The following is a 15,371-nucleotide window of genomic DNA, read 5'->3' on the forward strand; positions in this document are numbered from 1 at the left end:
AAGCTCCTCATAGCCGTTGGTGTGTTGTGGAAAAATGTGTAAAAACTATAATTGTTGTTTTTTTCCATTAATTTACGAACAATTTCGTGTCACATTTCCCCCATTGGAGTATGTAGATTGAAGCCCTCTGCGTATAGGTTTAAAACAAATGAATCCACAGGACATTTTTGAGCTCCAAAACTGGACTTTTATTTGGATAGTTTGGGTAAGAGAGAGATAATTAGTTGAGCAGAACAAAATGCTTTTCCACACAGCTCAAGTCCAAAATGTTTTTCACTATTAAAGCTCAGCTTTAATAATCAGTGCCTTGCATTTCACACCCCCTCACCCACACTTTTTTGGTACAAATTCAACAGTTGTGCTGACAAGACGACAGATTTTCAAATTGTTTCATTTTTTTTCGTTTCTTTCAAATTATAGTGTTATACAAAATCATTCTTAACTTCTACACACAGACTGTAACCCAGATTTATTTATTTTTTTCTCCATCTTGTAAATGAACTTGGGGAACGAACAATATTTTATCCCCTGTTTTGTCATCATGAAAAGATAAAAACATGCAAAAATGTAACCGTTTTGGATGTCCAAATAAAACATTTACAAGTTTTGGAACTTTCTGCACTTGTTCATATACTACACCCAAAGAAAAGATAAAAAGAAAAACAAACATTATGTACACACATCTTTTTACAGTGAATTAAGTCCAAAATATCCAATGCTAAGGCAAACGAAGTGGACGTTGATCAGACCATTTTTTTTGTTTGTCTAATACTGTTCTACATCACTCAAGAAAAAAAGAAAAGAAAATAATCTGCTACAAAATTGTGATTTCTAACTCTTTTTAGCTGCAACCAGCTGCATAACTGTCAGATTATAGCAGGACAGATAGGTCTAGTGCTGCTCTTTGTTTTTTCTTTCCATCACAGTCAACAGATGATCCTTCATTAAATAAACCTTCACGAACAAAAGAAAGAAATAAAGAAACAAATGGGGTGATCGAAGCGTACCAGAGTGTCACTACTTGGAAATCACTCCAAACAAAAGTCAGTACCATTAAAGCCTTGAACAAAAAAAAATGAATCATTTCCATTCAAAAGAAATGTACAAAAAGGCACATTATATCCCAGTGCTTCTGTACTGTGAAGTTCAAGTTTAACTGAGCGCATTCAATACCTCACAAGTCTTGAATGGTGTGAGCCGTCCACCGGTGCCGCCGACAAGCATTATGTACGCGGAGACTACAACAATAAGCCGAGTTGTTTTTTCTTTTTGTGTTTTTTAAAACTTTTTTTCGTGAAAAAAATCTCTGCATCCTTTTGTCTTTCTTTGCTCTCAGTTTCATCACAATATGTCCATCCTCAAGGAATATCTCCTTCATTTCGTCGTCGTCTTCTTCGTAATCTTCCTTACCATCCTAATCGTCGCTTCCGCCGTACATATCTGCCAGTTTTCTGAAGCGAGGCCCCCAGTCGTTGAGGTAATCGTAGTCCTGGTCTCCACCGCTGCTGGACGAGTTGAGCGAGCTCAGGGAACCGGCGGTGGAGCCGCTGCCCTCGTAGTCGAACACCAGCAGAGAATCGTAGGGGGGTGCAGTGGGGTCATTGTCAGCCGCCTTCAGGCCCTAGGCACAAGGGATAGTAAACAATAGGTCAGGCCGGCCGGTGCAGATTAAAATTGCAAATTTTTGTGTACTTGTAAAGTTGGATACATTCCTTGAGAATGTATGGGAATACAACAGAAATTGACCAGATCCAAGTTTGAAACTACTGTAAAGACCAGTTGCAAAAGCCTGCAACGCACTACATATGTAAAATCTCTATTAGAAACATAAAGTAGGTTGTAATTGTGCTAACATAGTCACTGCGGGTGAAATCTTCTAGTTTGTGTGCTCAGCTAAAAGTTTGTTTCTTTCATTCATACCAAGTAAAAAATGTGTTAAGAGTAATATTGAAAATCCATCTTTAATATAACCGAGAATAATCTTTTCTTCTTGCTTGTTAAGTACTTGTCATGCTCGAGTCATCATATGACTTAATTCTGTGTCATGGTGGAGATTCTGGGTCCTGGAATAAACCACTATTATAAGGCTGAACATTAACATTCGTGTATCCCCGACTTTGCTATTTATTTTCCACTTGTGAGGAAGAAGATGAGCTTCCAGTCATACTCAACTACTTATTAATGGTTGGGATTATCGTATTAGTTGCTTGAGGTTGTTGCCTGCTGCTGTCAATCCCTATGCAGAGGTATAAACTTTTTTTTAACCAACCTGGTTCTTCGTTTGCTTACTAGATGGGGGATCAGGTTCTAGGTGGTAGAAAAAGGAACTGAGAACTAATGGGTTGTAAATGGGAGATTTGTTTTTGGTCCAATTCAGGTAAAAGGTTAAGGTCTCGAAGACCTGGAATGTCGTGCTTGTAAACTGCCCACACATCCTTGCTCTTCGCAGGATTTGAGAGCGTGTGGCAGATACGCCTTGTCATCTTTAATCTAGATAGCAATCCGAGGCTCATGAATAAATAGTTATGGAGAGCACTGAGCACATCTGTGGCTCGGGGAGAAAAGGAGAATGTGTTTGTCACGCATGTGTGCCGTTATCTCACGGTCTGCATGGAAAGATGGTCCTCGATATTCCCAGAAATCTTCATTGTGCCATGAGAGCTCCTGATTATTGATTTTAAAAGACTTGATGGCTCGGTAATGTAGGCGTCGTCGGGCGCTTTGGCCACTGACCGCTGTCCTTGCCAACCCCCAATAATAAATTGATTACAGCGTAAAAGCAAATGGATGCAGAGAGAACAGGGTGACTGGGAAACATTGTCAAGGGTTTTTTTCCGAAAAAGAGACGGATTGATTTAAAGTATCTAGACAATAAGCAATTACTTCCCACTTGTTAGCTGTTGTCAAGTGTTTGCTGCGGGGTTGATAATCTGGAGGGGAATATTACAATGGATCATTCATTACAATTACGAGCGTAATTGCTCGGCTAGTTATAACCCAGTGCCCCGTCTGCAGCCAAGACGCCACGGGCAGCTTCCTAAGGGTAGACAATCACGCCATGCAATTTCATTCTGGCACAGTCATCCGCTTGTAGGTCTGACTCACAGACCAGCCTGCTTTCAGGTGGGCGCCTTTTACTGGGATGCCAGTTCACCAGCTTCAGTGAATTTAAATGATTGTCTACACAATAGACGGGAATACAATTGGGTGTCTCTTGCTGTTATTGCACTTAACCATAATTATTCACTGCTAGTAATCCCTGATCAATTGGATCATCATAGGTATTCATTCAGAGTCATAGTGTCTAGTCCTTTTGATTATCTGTTGTTTTACTACCTCCAAAACCGGAGGGGTCAAATAAAGGCTCATCTGTCCAAGAGCCACAATGCATACATTCATTTATTTTCTGTGATGCTTATCGTCACAAGGGTTGTAGGGGTGCTGGAGCCTATCCCAGCTAACTGTGGGCAGTAGGCAAGGGACACTCTGAATTGGTTACCAGCCAATCACAGAGCAAACTGAGACAAATAACCATTCATACTCGTACCTAGGGAGAATTTAGTTTACCAAGCATGTTTTGGATGTGGGAGTACTTTGAGAAAACCCACACAGGATGGTCGGAACTCACCAGGGATTGAACCCTTGATCGCAAACCTGTGAAGCGTACGTGTTGACCACTTAACTAAAGTCCTGCCCCATGCATATATCAACTGGATTAATACTTAAGATTCCGAATTACTGGGGCGCTGTTGTGGTTGTCAGTTGCTTTCAAAGTATGCTCTGTGAGACGGATATTTGATGTTGTGTTGCGGTTTACTGAAAGTGGAAACTAGAGCAAAAAACGGCAAGATTCTCTGGCACCAATCTTTTCTGGGTCACCATGTGCTGTGACTGCGAGGTCTTGTGAGGATCCAACAACATGAGAAATCGGCCCCCAAAAAGTAGAAAAAATGTCCTTCAGGTACAAGGTGCATTGGTTAAGTGAGTGGGTGTAAACGATGGATGCAAGTCAAGGGGCATTTGATGGATGGATAGTTTGGAGGGCAGCGTGTTCGAACATCTTTAAGCAGGTTTGCCATCTAGAACATCCAGAATGAGAACTCTGTTTACAATGCTGTGAATGTCACGTCTTTTGGTGCTGGTGAAAAATACATGACTGCTCTTTTCATTTGACACTCCATCTTCAAGCTGGAGTCAATGATGGCCTCAGGCACTCTCAACATGTATTTTATTCTCTATTCTGACACATCTACCTCTGTAGAGGGAAAAATAATCATTGCATCCAAGTGTGTTAGCATCATGTACTGTTCTCCCGTCTACATGTATGTTTGAACAGCAAAACTTCATTCTCTTTCTTCTTTGAGAACATTTGGAATAATATTCATTGATTCTGTTTGACATTCATTTTCTACTGAATAAGCATCACGCCAGGCCTTCTTAAACAAATTGTTTGAGATGAGAAAAAAAATCAGCATTTATTTAATTCATTTACGCACCATGAGATTTGTTTTGCTGCTACTGCAAAAAAGCAAAATTGCTTATTTATACAAATTGACTTGAATCTAGTTTTTACCCATCAGAGGTCCCTTTTCACAGAACCTAGCATAGTTAGAACAGGTAAAAAAACTTTCTAATATCTGCTATTTTTCCATATCTTTAGAATGGCTTAGGATAGGCAATCTTTAATGCTCAATTTGATTGTCAAAATGGGTAGAGAAGCACGTTTGATGATTTTATTTTATTATCTAATAATGTTAATGAAGGATATTATTTTGTTAAATTTAAAACATGGTTTTTACTGGACTCTAAAGACTTGTAAATGCTTGTTGGGCTAGATTAAAAAATTGGCCTCCATGTCACACTTTGCCAACGCCTGCTTTTCTTCACAGGCTAGATAATTGCCTCTAGAGTAACTTTGTACCCCTGTTCCATTAGTGTGTATGGCTTTTACAGATAATGCCAGTTTTTACAGCCACTGTTATTTTTTTTACCTCATTGATGAAGTCTCCGATGTCTCCAGGGTGGGGGGCGGCAGACCTCATGGGGTACTGAGGCTCAGGGTGAAGGGGTCTCTCATCGAGACGTCGGATCCCCACGGGCTTAATGGCGTCGGGCTCTAACGTGTCCGGTTGCTGGAGCTGACTCAGGTCGTAATCCTAGAGAGACAGTGAGACACGTTTGTGAGTGAGGGGCGGCAGGCGGTGGGAAGGTCAATGAGGTGTGTGATAAGACCACCCACCGGAGGGTGCTGAATGTGCATTCAGTGTAACACAGTTCTTAAACTGCTACTGTAAAGCTGCGAGAACACAAAACACATTGTACCAATGTGCCACAGCAAGCACACACACTAATAAATGGCCAGACGCTGCATGGTGGCTATGCATAAGCCAGGACTAATCCTATTAACATTACCAAGGCAACCCTAAATCATGGCTGGGAGAGGCAGTGAATGGCCGGATGGTATCAGTACAGCAGAAGATAGAGTGTGCCTAATAAGCGTGCGTGATGGATGTTCTCTAATCCGTCCATCTCTAATATTCCCCTTCAATTCAGGTGTCTGTGCTTCAATACTCCACACGTACTTACAGCTTCTTTCCCACCACGGGATGTATAAATGAAAAGTACACCTACTCTACTCCACACACATCAGTATCATCTCCTGTCGGACTGGATTACTCATGTGTACGCTCATGCCAGTAAGCCCTGAGGGATCGTTGGATCAGAAGTGTGGTCATCACACAAGAATGTCATCCATCTTCTTTGCTCTGTTACATGTTTTTGTTATATACCCATGTGGGGAGGAATTGAAACACTGCCAGATTCTAAAATATTCTCATAATTTGCCTTTCCTTTTTAACATGCTAAAACCACAATCCGTCTTAGCTTCGAATTAGAAGGGAAAGTATGTTTATTTATTTATTTTTATTAATTACATATTTTTTGTTAATGCAAGAATGCGCGTATCAATATTGTGACCTTGTTTTGTCATTTACTTGCATACAATGATATGCCACATTTTAACAAGTCACAATTTTTTAGTTCAAGTATATAATCAGACTTTTTAAGCTCAAATTGATCAACTGCTTGCCTGTGATAGTGACTGCCTCAAAGTGCCGGGGCAGCAGCTAAAATCATACACTGGAGAGCACCAAATGGACTGACACTTCAATTTCCTCCCTGGTGTGAGATAGGGAGGACCGAGGTGGGTATTATACAGACCACAGCGCTGGGAAAGTCGGGTCCATTTTTTTTCTTTTTAACCAATACAGACTCTCCGGACAAGGCCATTTTATTCTGTCGCCCTTTGCGCCATTTAGAATGGAAGCTTGTTGGCTCTCAATAAATAGCAGCTGCACTTAATTTGCTTTTGAGCGGCATTACTTCCCGTTTCGACACGTCCTTCCTCTACAAAGTTTTTGCTTTTTATGTGTGGACATAAATACAGAGGACGAAGCGCTCTCTCTCATTGTGGCTTGCAGATGTTTTGATGGTGTTGCAGTTATATTGTCACCTTACACAGAGCTTCATTATTGGGACACAGCAGATGCCTGTCTCCAAATGACATCAGCGCCCCAATTACAAGTCTCCGAGGCTAATTTGCGGCTGTGTCGGGTCAGAACTGGGTCTCCCGCTTATTTGTGCAATATGCGAGTGACTGTCGCACTTCAGCCGGCAAGAGAATACCCTATGTGGGATAAAGCTTCCTTTTTCCCCCAGCATGAACTTATTCCGTTGTGCTAACAAGGGGTCATTAGGACAATTGAATTTGTGTCGCTACACGCCTGATCAGCATAGAGAGATGCAGAGATGTGACTTTGCGCCTCTAGCGTTTGTTCAGGGTGGGGGTGCAAGTGATTGGGTTAGAATGTGAAAATCAGTTGAATTAGAGAAGACATCCAATATTTCCAGAACCAACTGGACCGCAGTGCTTATGTTATTGATTCTTCTGTTCCGCTCATACGCAGAAATTTCACAGTTGAAAATTCCATTTAGTAGCAGACGGAGATGTAAATCCATACACAGTTTTTGCAGCTAAATACTTTAGCTTAAGCTTCTGAAATCTAAATAGGTGGATTTTGTATTGTCCCTGATCTTAAAAAAGGCAATGTTTTCTGGTCCTGGCTGATTTTATTCAACATGTTCAGTAAAAAATGTTACAATTTGCCATTACTTCTGGTTTAAAAAAAAGTGCATGTTTGCATATTGTTTCTTTTACTTGCCTGATGGCCGGAAAATATTTAGCATAGTATTATCATTAGAACTGCAATAACAAATTCACAAATTCTCTAAATAATAATTGCAAGTGTTGGCAATTTATCACTTTTTGGATGAGTTGTTTTTCTCATGGTTATAATACAAGTTAATTTATGTTGAGTATAAATTGGGCGTGCTCTTGCCTCATGGGAGCAGTGTGGTGTTCTTAAATTGATAGTGAACTGGCACTAATCACAAATGAGTTTTATTTGTGGAACTTATTTTTACTGGAAAAAGTATTGTTTATCAGTTTTTATGTTCCTACCATAGATTGACTGTAATTATTTTAGAAACTACATTATACATTAAAATGGTTTGGATACATGTTTCAAGCAATAGTTTTTATCATCCTTTGCAGTGAAATATTCCAGTGTTATTAGAGGTTTTACAGTGTGCGTGCATGCATACCTGATCCTCTTCGCCACCGCCTTCTTCATCATACTTGAGAATGTTGTCTCGCACATCATCCTCAGGATCGATGAGAAGCTGCTTAGCTTGGCGTTCTTTATCCCGCCGCTTCATCCAAACCACAAAGAGTAGCACCAGAACTGCGACACACGCGCGCAAATGCGATGTGTCGTATTACAAAACAGAACCATGCTCATATTTTCATTTGCGTGTAATCGGATCCTGTGTCTTAGCATTTCAGGCCGGATGTGAACTATATATTTGTTAGATAATCCTGTGCTAATCTAATCATCATTATGATCATGTTTAGCTTCTGTTTTAATCTGCAATGGCAGTGTTTAGGAGATACTCACTGAGGAGGATGATGATACACAGCAGAATGGAGATGATAGCGCCCGTGCCCAGGCCGGCGGCCATGATATGCTGCTGGTCAGTGCAGTCGCCATTAATGTCACATTGGCACACTTTGACCCTTAGGTGGGAGGTGTTAAACTGAGGCAAGTTTCCAGAGTCGGTGATGATGATGGGCAATTCATAAATGCCACCCTCGAGGAAACCAATTTTCAGGCGCAACTGAGCGTAGTCGCCTGTAGAGAAACAAGGGGAAGTGAGTTTTATTTTATTTTAACTAATTTACAGACATTTGATGACAATAGACATGGAATTCCTTAGGAATGAAGGGGCTGGCAGTGAATGATCGATTACATTTCGGTGCAATTGATGGCGGTGGACATCCAAAACATTTGACTCACAGTCCTATCGCCATCAATGGCGCAAATTAGTTTCCCTTAAAATGTGAAAACAGAATGCGAGCTTCCATCTGAGTGGGAAAATGAACATGGCCACAATATGCCGATGTACAGACCTGTACTGTATGTATGGTCATAATTTCCAACTGGCATGAGCATGTGAAATCCAAAACAAGGCTTTTCCATGTAAAGCTCACAAATCTACTGAATGATATTGGATAATTCTGCTTAAGCATAAAACTCCTTGCTGCGATTATCCAAATGGTATTATCAAATGAAAACATATTGCATGTAAACCTAGATTCACTATAGTAACCTATCCTAACTTTTTTTAATGTAATTAATGTGCATAACAATTCAATATTTGTAAACACGAGCGGACACTTGTAAGATGGTTAAGGCATGCATCTGCACATCATCATTATTGTTACCACTGATTCTGGTGATGGTCCAGTTCCTCTTCACATCGAAGGGCATGTCGGCCAACTCAAATGCAAAGGGCCCAGCATTGGGCATCAAGTCTCCGTCGATCGCTGTAATGTTGATGGCATTGGGTTCAGGCTTCTCACAAATTTCCACTTCCTGGGGGAACACCCTTGGGGCATTGTCGTTGATGTCCAGCAGATAGATTTGCAAAGTGCCCGTGCCACTTGCTGAAGGGTTGCCTGCATTGGCCGTGAAAGAAACATACATAAATATTTAGTTATGGAAATAACACATGGAAATCTTGATTGTGGAATTCATGCAGCGAAAGGTGTTTGTTGTGTCTCCAGCCAGCTATGTACTGCTGTGGGATTGGGTGCATCCAGACTGCATACTGATCTAAGAAACTAATCTCAAGTGAGGTGGCAGACAGAAACAGGTAGGTATTAGAACATTTGGATACTGTGAGTGTGCGTGTGAGAGAGGAACGTCTTCCTGACCAAGGACATCGGATGGGAATACTAAAGCAGCAAAACAGAGGCCACTGTCGTTTCTCTCAGGCTCCTCTATGTATTCACTGTGGTAAAAGGCTTCTTTACTATTCAGGCCACGCTCAAAGGAGCTAGTCATCCAGTCCTGACCCATTAATACTGAGAAACCTCTTTACTGGCAAAGTTTTAAGCCTATTGGCCTATGCCATGCTCTACAGAACAGAGTAAACCCGAACAGGGGTAAATCCTCTTCAGGGGAAAGGTGGCGTGGATCAGTGGTAAAATAGTCGTTCCCCAACCCAGAGGTTGGTGATTCGATTCCTTGCCTGGTGACCCTTGTCTAAGTGTCCTTGAGTAAAATCCTGAAGCCCATATTGCTCCTGATAGTGTATCATCAGTAGGTGCCATTAATGGTCCTCGGCCACTCGACTATTTGAAGCAGTACATTTAAAGGAGTTTAAAAATATAGAGCTCATGCATGGTTACGTACCGTTGTCAGTGGCCAAGAATGTGGCATTGTACAAGTTGTTCTTCACAAAAGGTGACTCTCTATCCAAAATCGCAGTTGTTGTGATTCTACCGTTGTTAGGGTCAATTCTCAGCCAGCTGGCCGGATCAGACAGTTTAGTGTAACTGATGAAAGACAAATACAGACATTCAAAATTACATCATTGAACTTTTAAAACTTGCAAAAGCCTTAGTTTTGTTACGTATACTTTGAAATCTTTCATTTCTGCAAACAATACAGGCATGTGAGGGGACCCAGCATGTACAGATAAAAGATTGCTCAAATGAACAAGATGAAATGATGATGGAAAACCCTTCCAAGCTAACTCATCATATTCTATCAATTTCACACATGGAGTCATAAGCATTCACTGATGGGAACCATTAGTGTCATCAGTTTTGCTGTTGCTCATTAGTCATGTGTGATTTAAACATAGTGAGGCGAATGTGTGCTCAGATATTAATCGCCTACCGTATACTTTGCTGCATGTAGCGATCAGGGTCTTGTGCCGTGTAGGTTGTCAGCATGGACTCCGGCATCTTTCCCTCTTCCAGTTTAATGAGTTTAGGGTTGGGATCAAAGTAGGGGCTTTCATTGACGTCCAGCACTCGTATGGAGACAGTAGCGGTAGACTGACGGGGAGCATGGATGCCTCTGGCTAGGGGCACCTCATTCCTTGCCTCCACTGTCAGCACATACGCCCTGCTTATTTCAAAGTCGATAGGCTGGAAAAACACAGGGGACACAGATGGTGAGGCATACATCATTGCGTGAAATATGTTGAGAAGGGAAGGAGGAACTCACATTAAATGGTTGAAAGTGGTATGTGAGTAACAAGGCAGCGAATTAAAGTGCTTCCATTTCCCCGACCCAAAAACCCTTCCTGAGATCCCACAATAGAAATGTCTTTTCTGTGTCTTAGCAAAATAATGGAGAGCAGGCAGCCCACCAGCTTCTTATTAATTATGTTCTTCCGTTTGAAATACACATGAGAAGAGAACTGATTTTAATCTGGCTGATAAACAACTACTATCTGTTAGACTTCCTCCAAAATGCCAATGAATGTTTGTATTGTTAATTGCTGCATTCATGCCATGAAACCTACAGTACATAATAATAAGACATTCCTGTATCTTTTTAAAGCTGTGATTCTAACTGGTGGGCTATAGAAAGCATGACTAAACTACAAACGCTAATTATACATCTGGTTTTAATGGGTCGTAGATGGGAATGTGCTTGTTTAGTTGGGTTGACCACACATTAAAGTTTATAAGGTCTCCTTGTGAATGTAATTGGCAAGTATTGTAAGGCTGCCTTACCTTGACAACCGTCACGAGACCCTCATTATTGGTGGGATCAGTGGGCACGGAAAACCTGCCGGTGGGGTCGCCCCCGATGATTTTGTAAACGGCGTTCCAGGCCTGAGTGTTGGGTTGGTCCTTGTCAGTCACCGTCAGGTTGGCCACAATCACGTTCACACGATTTTCGTGGACCTCTCCAAAAAACTGCATGAATAAAGCATGAAATGTAGTGGAGTGGACTTACAGTTAGCGCTGCTGCCACCAGTGTTGGGTAAACATACACAGAATGCATTTTATCATGCCGTTATGGTCATCTTATCTGTTTTTTCATATAACAAAAGAACAGTACAATCACATCCCACTCTAAGTGCTTTTACATTCTGGCTCACATCCCTCTTTTTGCCTGTGTGAAGCGAACAACTCTATGCCAGGCTGACTACTTGTGCAGTTGAACTTAGAACTAAATAAAAAAGAAATCGCTGCTGAAGTCCATACATAGTGTAAACATGTTCACACCACTCTGCACTGACAAACTGTCAACAGATCTTGTATGGTTGTTGTTTGCTTACCGTCTCAGCTGTGAACTCTGGTGGGTTGTCATTGACATCAGTGACTCTGATGACAGCGGTGGCTGTGTTGGAGAGGCCATACATTGGGTTACCCTCTGTGTCAGTGGCCTGGATGATTAGCGTGTACTGAGGCACTTTCTGCAATGGAATAGGTACTCGGTTTAACGACATTAAAACAATTGTGTGGCTAATCCTCATTCACACTATGTTACAGCCAAACAACTTTAACCGCACAAATTTTTAATAACAGTAAGGTCGGTTATTTATAGAATCAATTATGCTATTGATTATTCCATAAATTGCCATCATTTCCGGAGAGTAAGGCCAGCTGGACTATAATACGCACAATTTCTTTACTTATCAGCGTGAGGGTGAAAAAGTAGCAGCTTCTAATCAGAAAATACGCAATTGAGTAAAGGGTCGAAAATATTTCTCATCTCATTTTCTGATCCGCTTTATCCTCATTACGTTCACTGGGGTGCTGGAGTTCCCGGAGAAAAGCCACACAGGCCTGGGGAGAAAATGCAAACTCCACACAGGTGGACCAACCTGGATTCGAACCCAGGTCCCCCACTGTGAGGCCGACGCGGTAACCACTCAGCCGCCGGGCCGCCCCTTGAAAATATTTGCCAATATTTTTGACAATCCTGTTGAAAAGGTCCTATCTTATTTAAAATGATGTAATCAAACTAAATAGCAATTATGCTAAATCCCACAGGGTGTGTTGCACTCACAAACTTTTAATGAATCGAGAATTACTTCCCAAATACTGATTAAAGCAAAGAGCTACTAGTTTGAAATACTTTTCCTTCAGGTTCTAGATCATGCAAACTCTTGATCTCTGTGAACAGTGAAGCAGTTACCCATTAACAACTACATTGTAACAAAGTTGAAATGGCGTGATCATTCCAATGATGAATATTGGTGTATTCCCTAAAGATGTTGAGAGAGTTAAGCCACTGCGACACTTTACTGTACACCAGCATGAAGTTGACAAACGACTACTTTCACCTTAACAGTTATCCAGGTGATGGACTAGTCACTCGGTAATGAGAATAGGGCAAATTACTACTTTCACGGTGGTGACTATCGCACATGAAACTGCGGCCCCCAGGCGGAAGTGATTGAGCTGCAAGAAAGCTAGATTGCCCTCACTAGGATTACATCAATTGCCGTGTGCTTTATATTTTATTTATTCATTTATTTCAACAGCTTTGTGAGCCAATTAGGGTAGGGGAAAAGGTGGTTGTTTACAGCACAATGGTAGCATAAGTAAAAAAAAAAGGGCTTTAGAAATGAAGGCGGAGAGTGCGAAGGAGGGGATTATTAAAATGATCAGCGATGCATGCAACATTCTTGTCAGATTAAAATGTGTGGAAAAAGCCACATTTTAGTTGGCAATCAGCATGTCGACTTTGACTCATTGGCTCTATTAACAAACATACCCAAGTTGTGATTGCCATGATATTTAACTTCATGTTGATATATGAATAAACAATTTAAAATTATAATGAAATATTGAAGAATCTGAAATGATTATAATAACACACATTTTCATTCTTTTAGTAATGCTATGCTGTAACTGTGGTAGCAACAGTGAGGTAGAGGAATCACGACAAGCTTATCATAGCTTACACAAATAGTCATAGTCAAAACATATGATACCACATTTAGCCTTTTAAACAGAATTGAGAAACCAATGAGTCTTCTCACTCAGACATTGCGGAAATCCGTTACACACAAGTGCGCATCCCGTGCTATTGTACCACCCCTTACGCTGCAAAAAGGGCCTAAAGTAATCCAATGTCCGAGTGTCGTGTGGTACTCAGATTTTCATTGCAGTGTAAAATGTATGTTAGCCTTTGATTTGCATGGTTAAAAGAAAACTGTTGAGACTGTGCGCTATTGATACTATGTTGTTAGATCATAAAAAAAAAAGTTAGTTCGTTAGTTGCGTTCAAAAAAGACAAACTGCATGAAAGTAAACATAATTGCTACCCACCTCTCTGTCCAAGCCTGCTGCCACAGTAATGATGCCCCCAGTTTTATTATTGATGGTGAACATGTTGGAGGTTGGACTGTCAGGGTTCTGAGACAAAATCTTGTAGCGTATCATCCCATTAGCAGTTTTGGGATCATCTTTGTCGACTGCAGTTACAGTCATGACAAATGTGCCTTTTGGATAAAATCATAACATAGTATTATCACGTGAAATGGGCTTGGAGGGGGGGATAGTGCGGCACTATGTTTGGCTTGTATGCAATATAATGTAAATGTTACCTGGCTTGGAGCCCTCGGGGACAGTGCCATTCCATATTGGGTGGTTGAATTCGGGCCTGTTGTCATTCATGTCGATCACATTAATCACAATGTCAATAGGGTTTTCTACTTGATTGCCATTCAGGTCCACTGCATGAGCTCTCAACTAAAGGAAGGAAAATTCATGCTTGAGCAAAGAAGTATCATCGGGTTTGCAAACTCAAATTTTAAATTGATTGTCCACAGATCTTCAAGGTTCTTGCACAAACATAATTGCTTCATGTACACGAGCAATAGGCTATTTTAAAAGTTGATGTTATCGCATAGTCATTGCAGTAGAGAGAACTTGTTGAGAGAGTGGAGAGAACAGAGGCGCAAGATCCTTTAAATTCTCAGACGGATAAGGCTAGTGCTCTGGAAGCACCACATCACACCTTTCGTCTTTATTGAGTCTGAGCCGACTGTTTAGGCTACACATGGTCGACCCTGGAGCACATACCAACCAAAGGGAAAGTACAATTGTGCCACGGAGAAACAACATTCAAGCAGTTTATGAGGAAATCATTAGGGCTTGACTTACATGAAAGTTGGGAATATGCTCTCGATCCAGCGGCTTGTTAACCGAGAGCTCTCCAGAGATCGCATCGATTAGGAAGATGCCAGTGGGAGGTTGGTCAGCGCCAGGGCCTGTCACGCTGTATCTCAAAGACCGGTTCTTGTCGTGGTCCGAACGGATCTGCGGGTGGAAGGTTTTGTTACACACAGGCTAAGAAATTGACTAAGAATGTAACTGATATTGCACAACAGATGCAGAACATACTATAGAGTTTCGAGGACGACCAGTATAGTTGCTCGAATGTGTGCAATAAATGTGAACTTTCCATGTAGTGTGCTTTGTGGAAAGCTAATTTGCTCGCTTTCAGAGAGTAATGTTCACAATTTATTTTTTAAGCCAAATTAACCTTACTACAAAAATATATCATTTTATATTTCTGCTTTATTTTATTCAAATATGAGGTTCATATTTTTATATACACTATTTTTCAATTCAAATTGAAATCGTAGCGATTTCAGATTTTTTAACCATAACATTTTAGATGAATTTTGGAGTAACTTGGGGGGGGTAGTTTCGTAATAATCCATGGCGAAGCAGCAACGTCTTCTTTATTATTTATGATTGACCAAAACATGACATTTCCCAATGTCCCTTAGTTTCCTTTTAAAATATTGTTGATTTTATGGTTGGGGCTATTTACTTTATATTTGTATGATGTTTGAGGGGATAGTTATTCTCTCAAATATATAAGTGCATTCTATTTGTAACAATTGTTAAACTAACCCGACGTGATATTACTTTGTGTGGCACTGGAGTTTTATCTGGATATTTTGACATAGCTGTTGCTGTAAGT

General features: G+C 40.9%; 2 protein-coding genes across 2 annotated transcripts in view; one reads left to right on the forward strand and one right to left on the reverse strand.

The window, feature by feature from the left end:
* The window catches only part of dsg2l (desmoglein 2 like), a 196,452-nt gene that overhangs the window by 50,499 nt on the left and 130,582 nt on the right, over positions 1-15,371 (forward strand). The window lies entirely within an intron of this gene.
* cdh2 (cadherin 2, type 1, N-cadherin (neuronal)) overlaps positions 165-15,371 on the reverse strand; it is a 49,922-nt gene continuing 34,715 nt past the window's right edge. The window contains exons 5-16 of the mRNA XM_077615999.1: positions 14,543-14,698; positions 13,984-14,128; positions 13,706-13,878; positions 11,704-11,841; positions 11,153-11,338; positions 10,305-10,558; positions 9,816-9,958; positions 8,843-9,076; positions 8,016-8,249; positions 7,663-7,802; positions 4,992-5,156; positions 165-1,621 (exon numbers count right to left, since the gene is read on the reverse strand). Of these exons, the coding sequence (XP_077472125.1) occupies positions 1,415-1,621; positions 4,992-5,156; positions 7,663-7,802; positions 8,016-8,249; positions 8,843-9,076; positions 9,816-9,958; positions 10,305-10,558; positions 11,153-11,338; positions 11,704-11,841; positions 13,706-13,878; positions 13,984-14,128; positions 14,543-14,698 (2,175 nt within the window). The 3' untranslated portion in view covers positions 165-1,414. The remainder of the gene's footprint in view (positions 1,622-4,991; positions 5,157-7,662; positions 7,803-8,015; positions 8,250-8,842; positions 9,077-9,815; positions 9,959-10,304; positions 10,559-11,152; positions 11,339-11,703; positions 11,842-13,705; positions 13,879-13,983; positions 14,129-14,542; positions 14,699-15,371) is intronic.

This window comes from Stigmatopora argus, chromosome 12 (assembly GCF_051989625.1).
Source record: "Stigmatopora argus isolate UIUO_Sarg chromosome 12, RoL_Sarg_1.0, whole genome shotgun sequence".
In the NCBI taxonomy this organism is placed as follows: domain Eukaryota; kingdom Metazoa; phylum Chordata; class Actinopteri; order Syngnathiformes; family Syngnathidae; genus Stigmatopora; species Stigmatopora argus.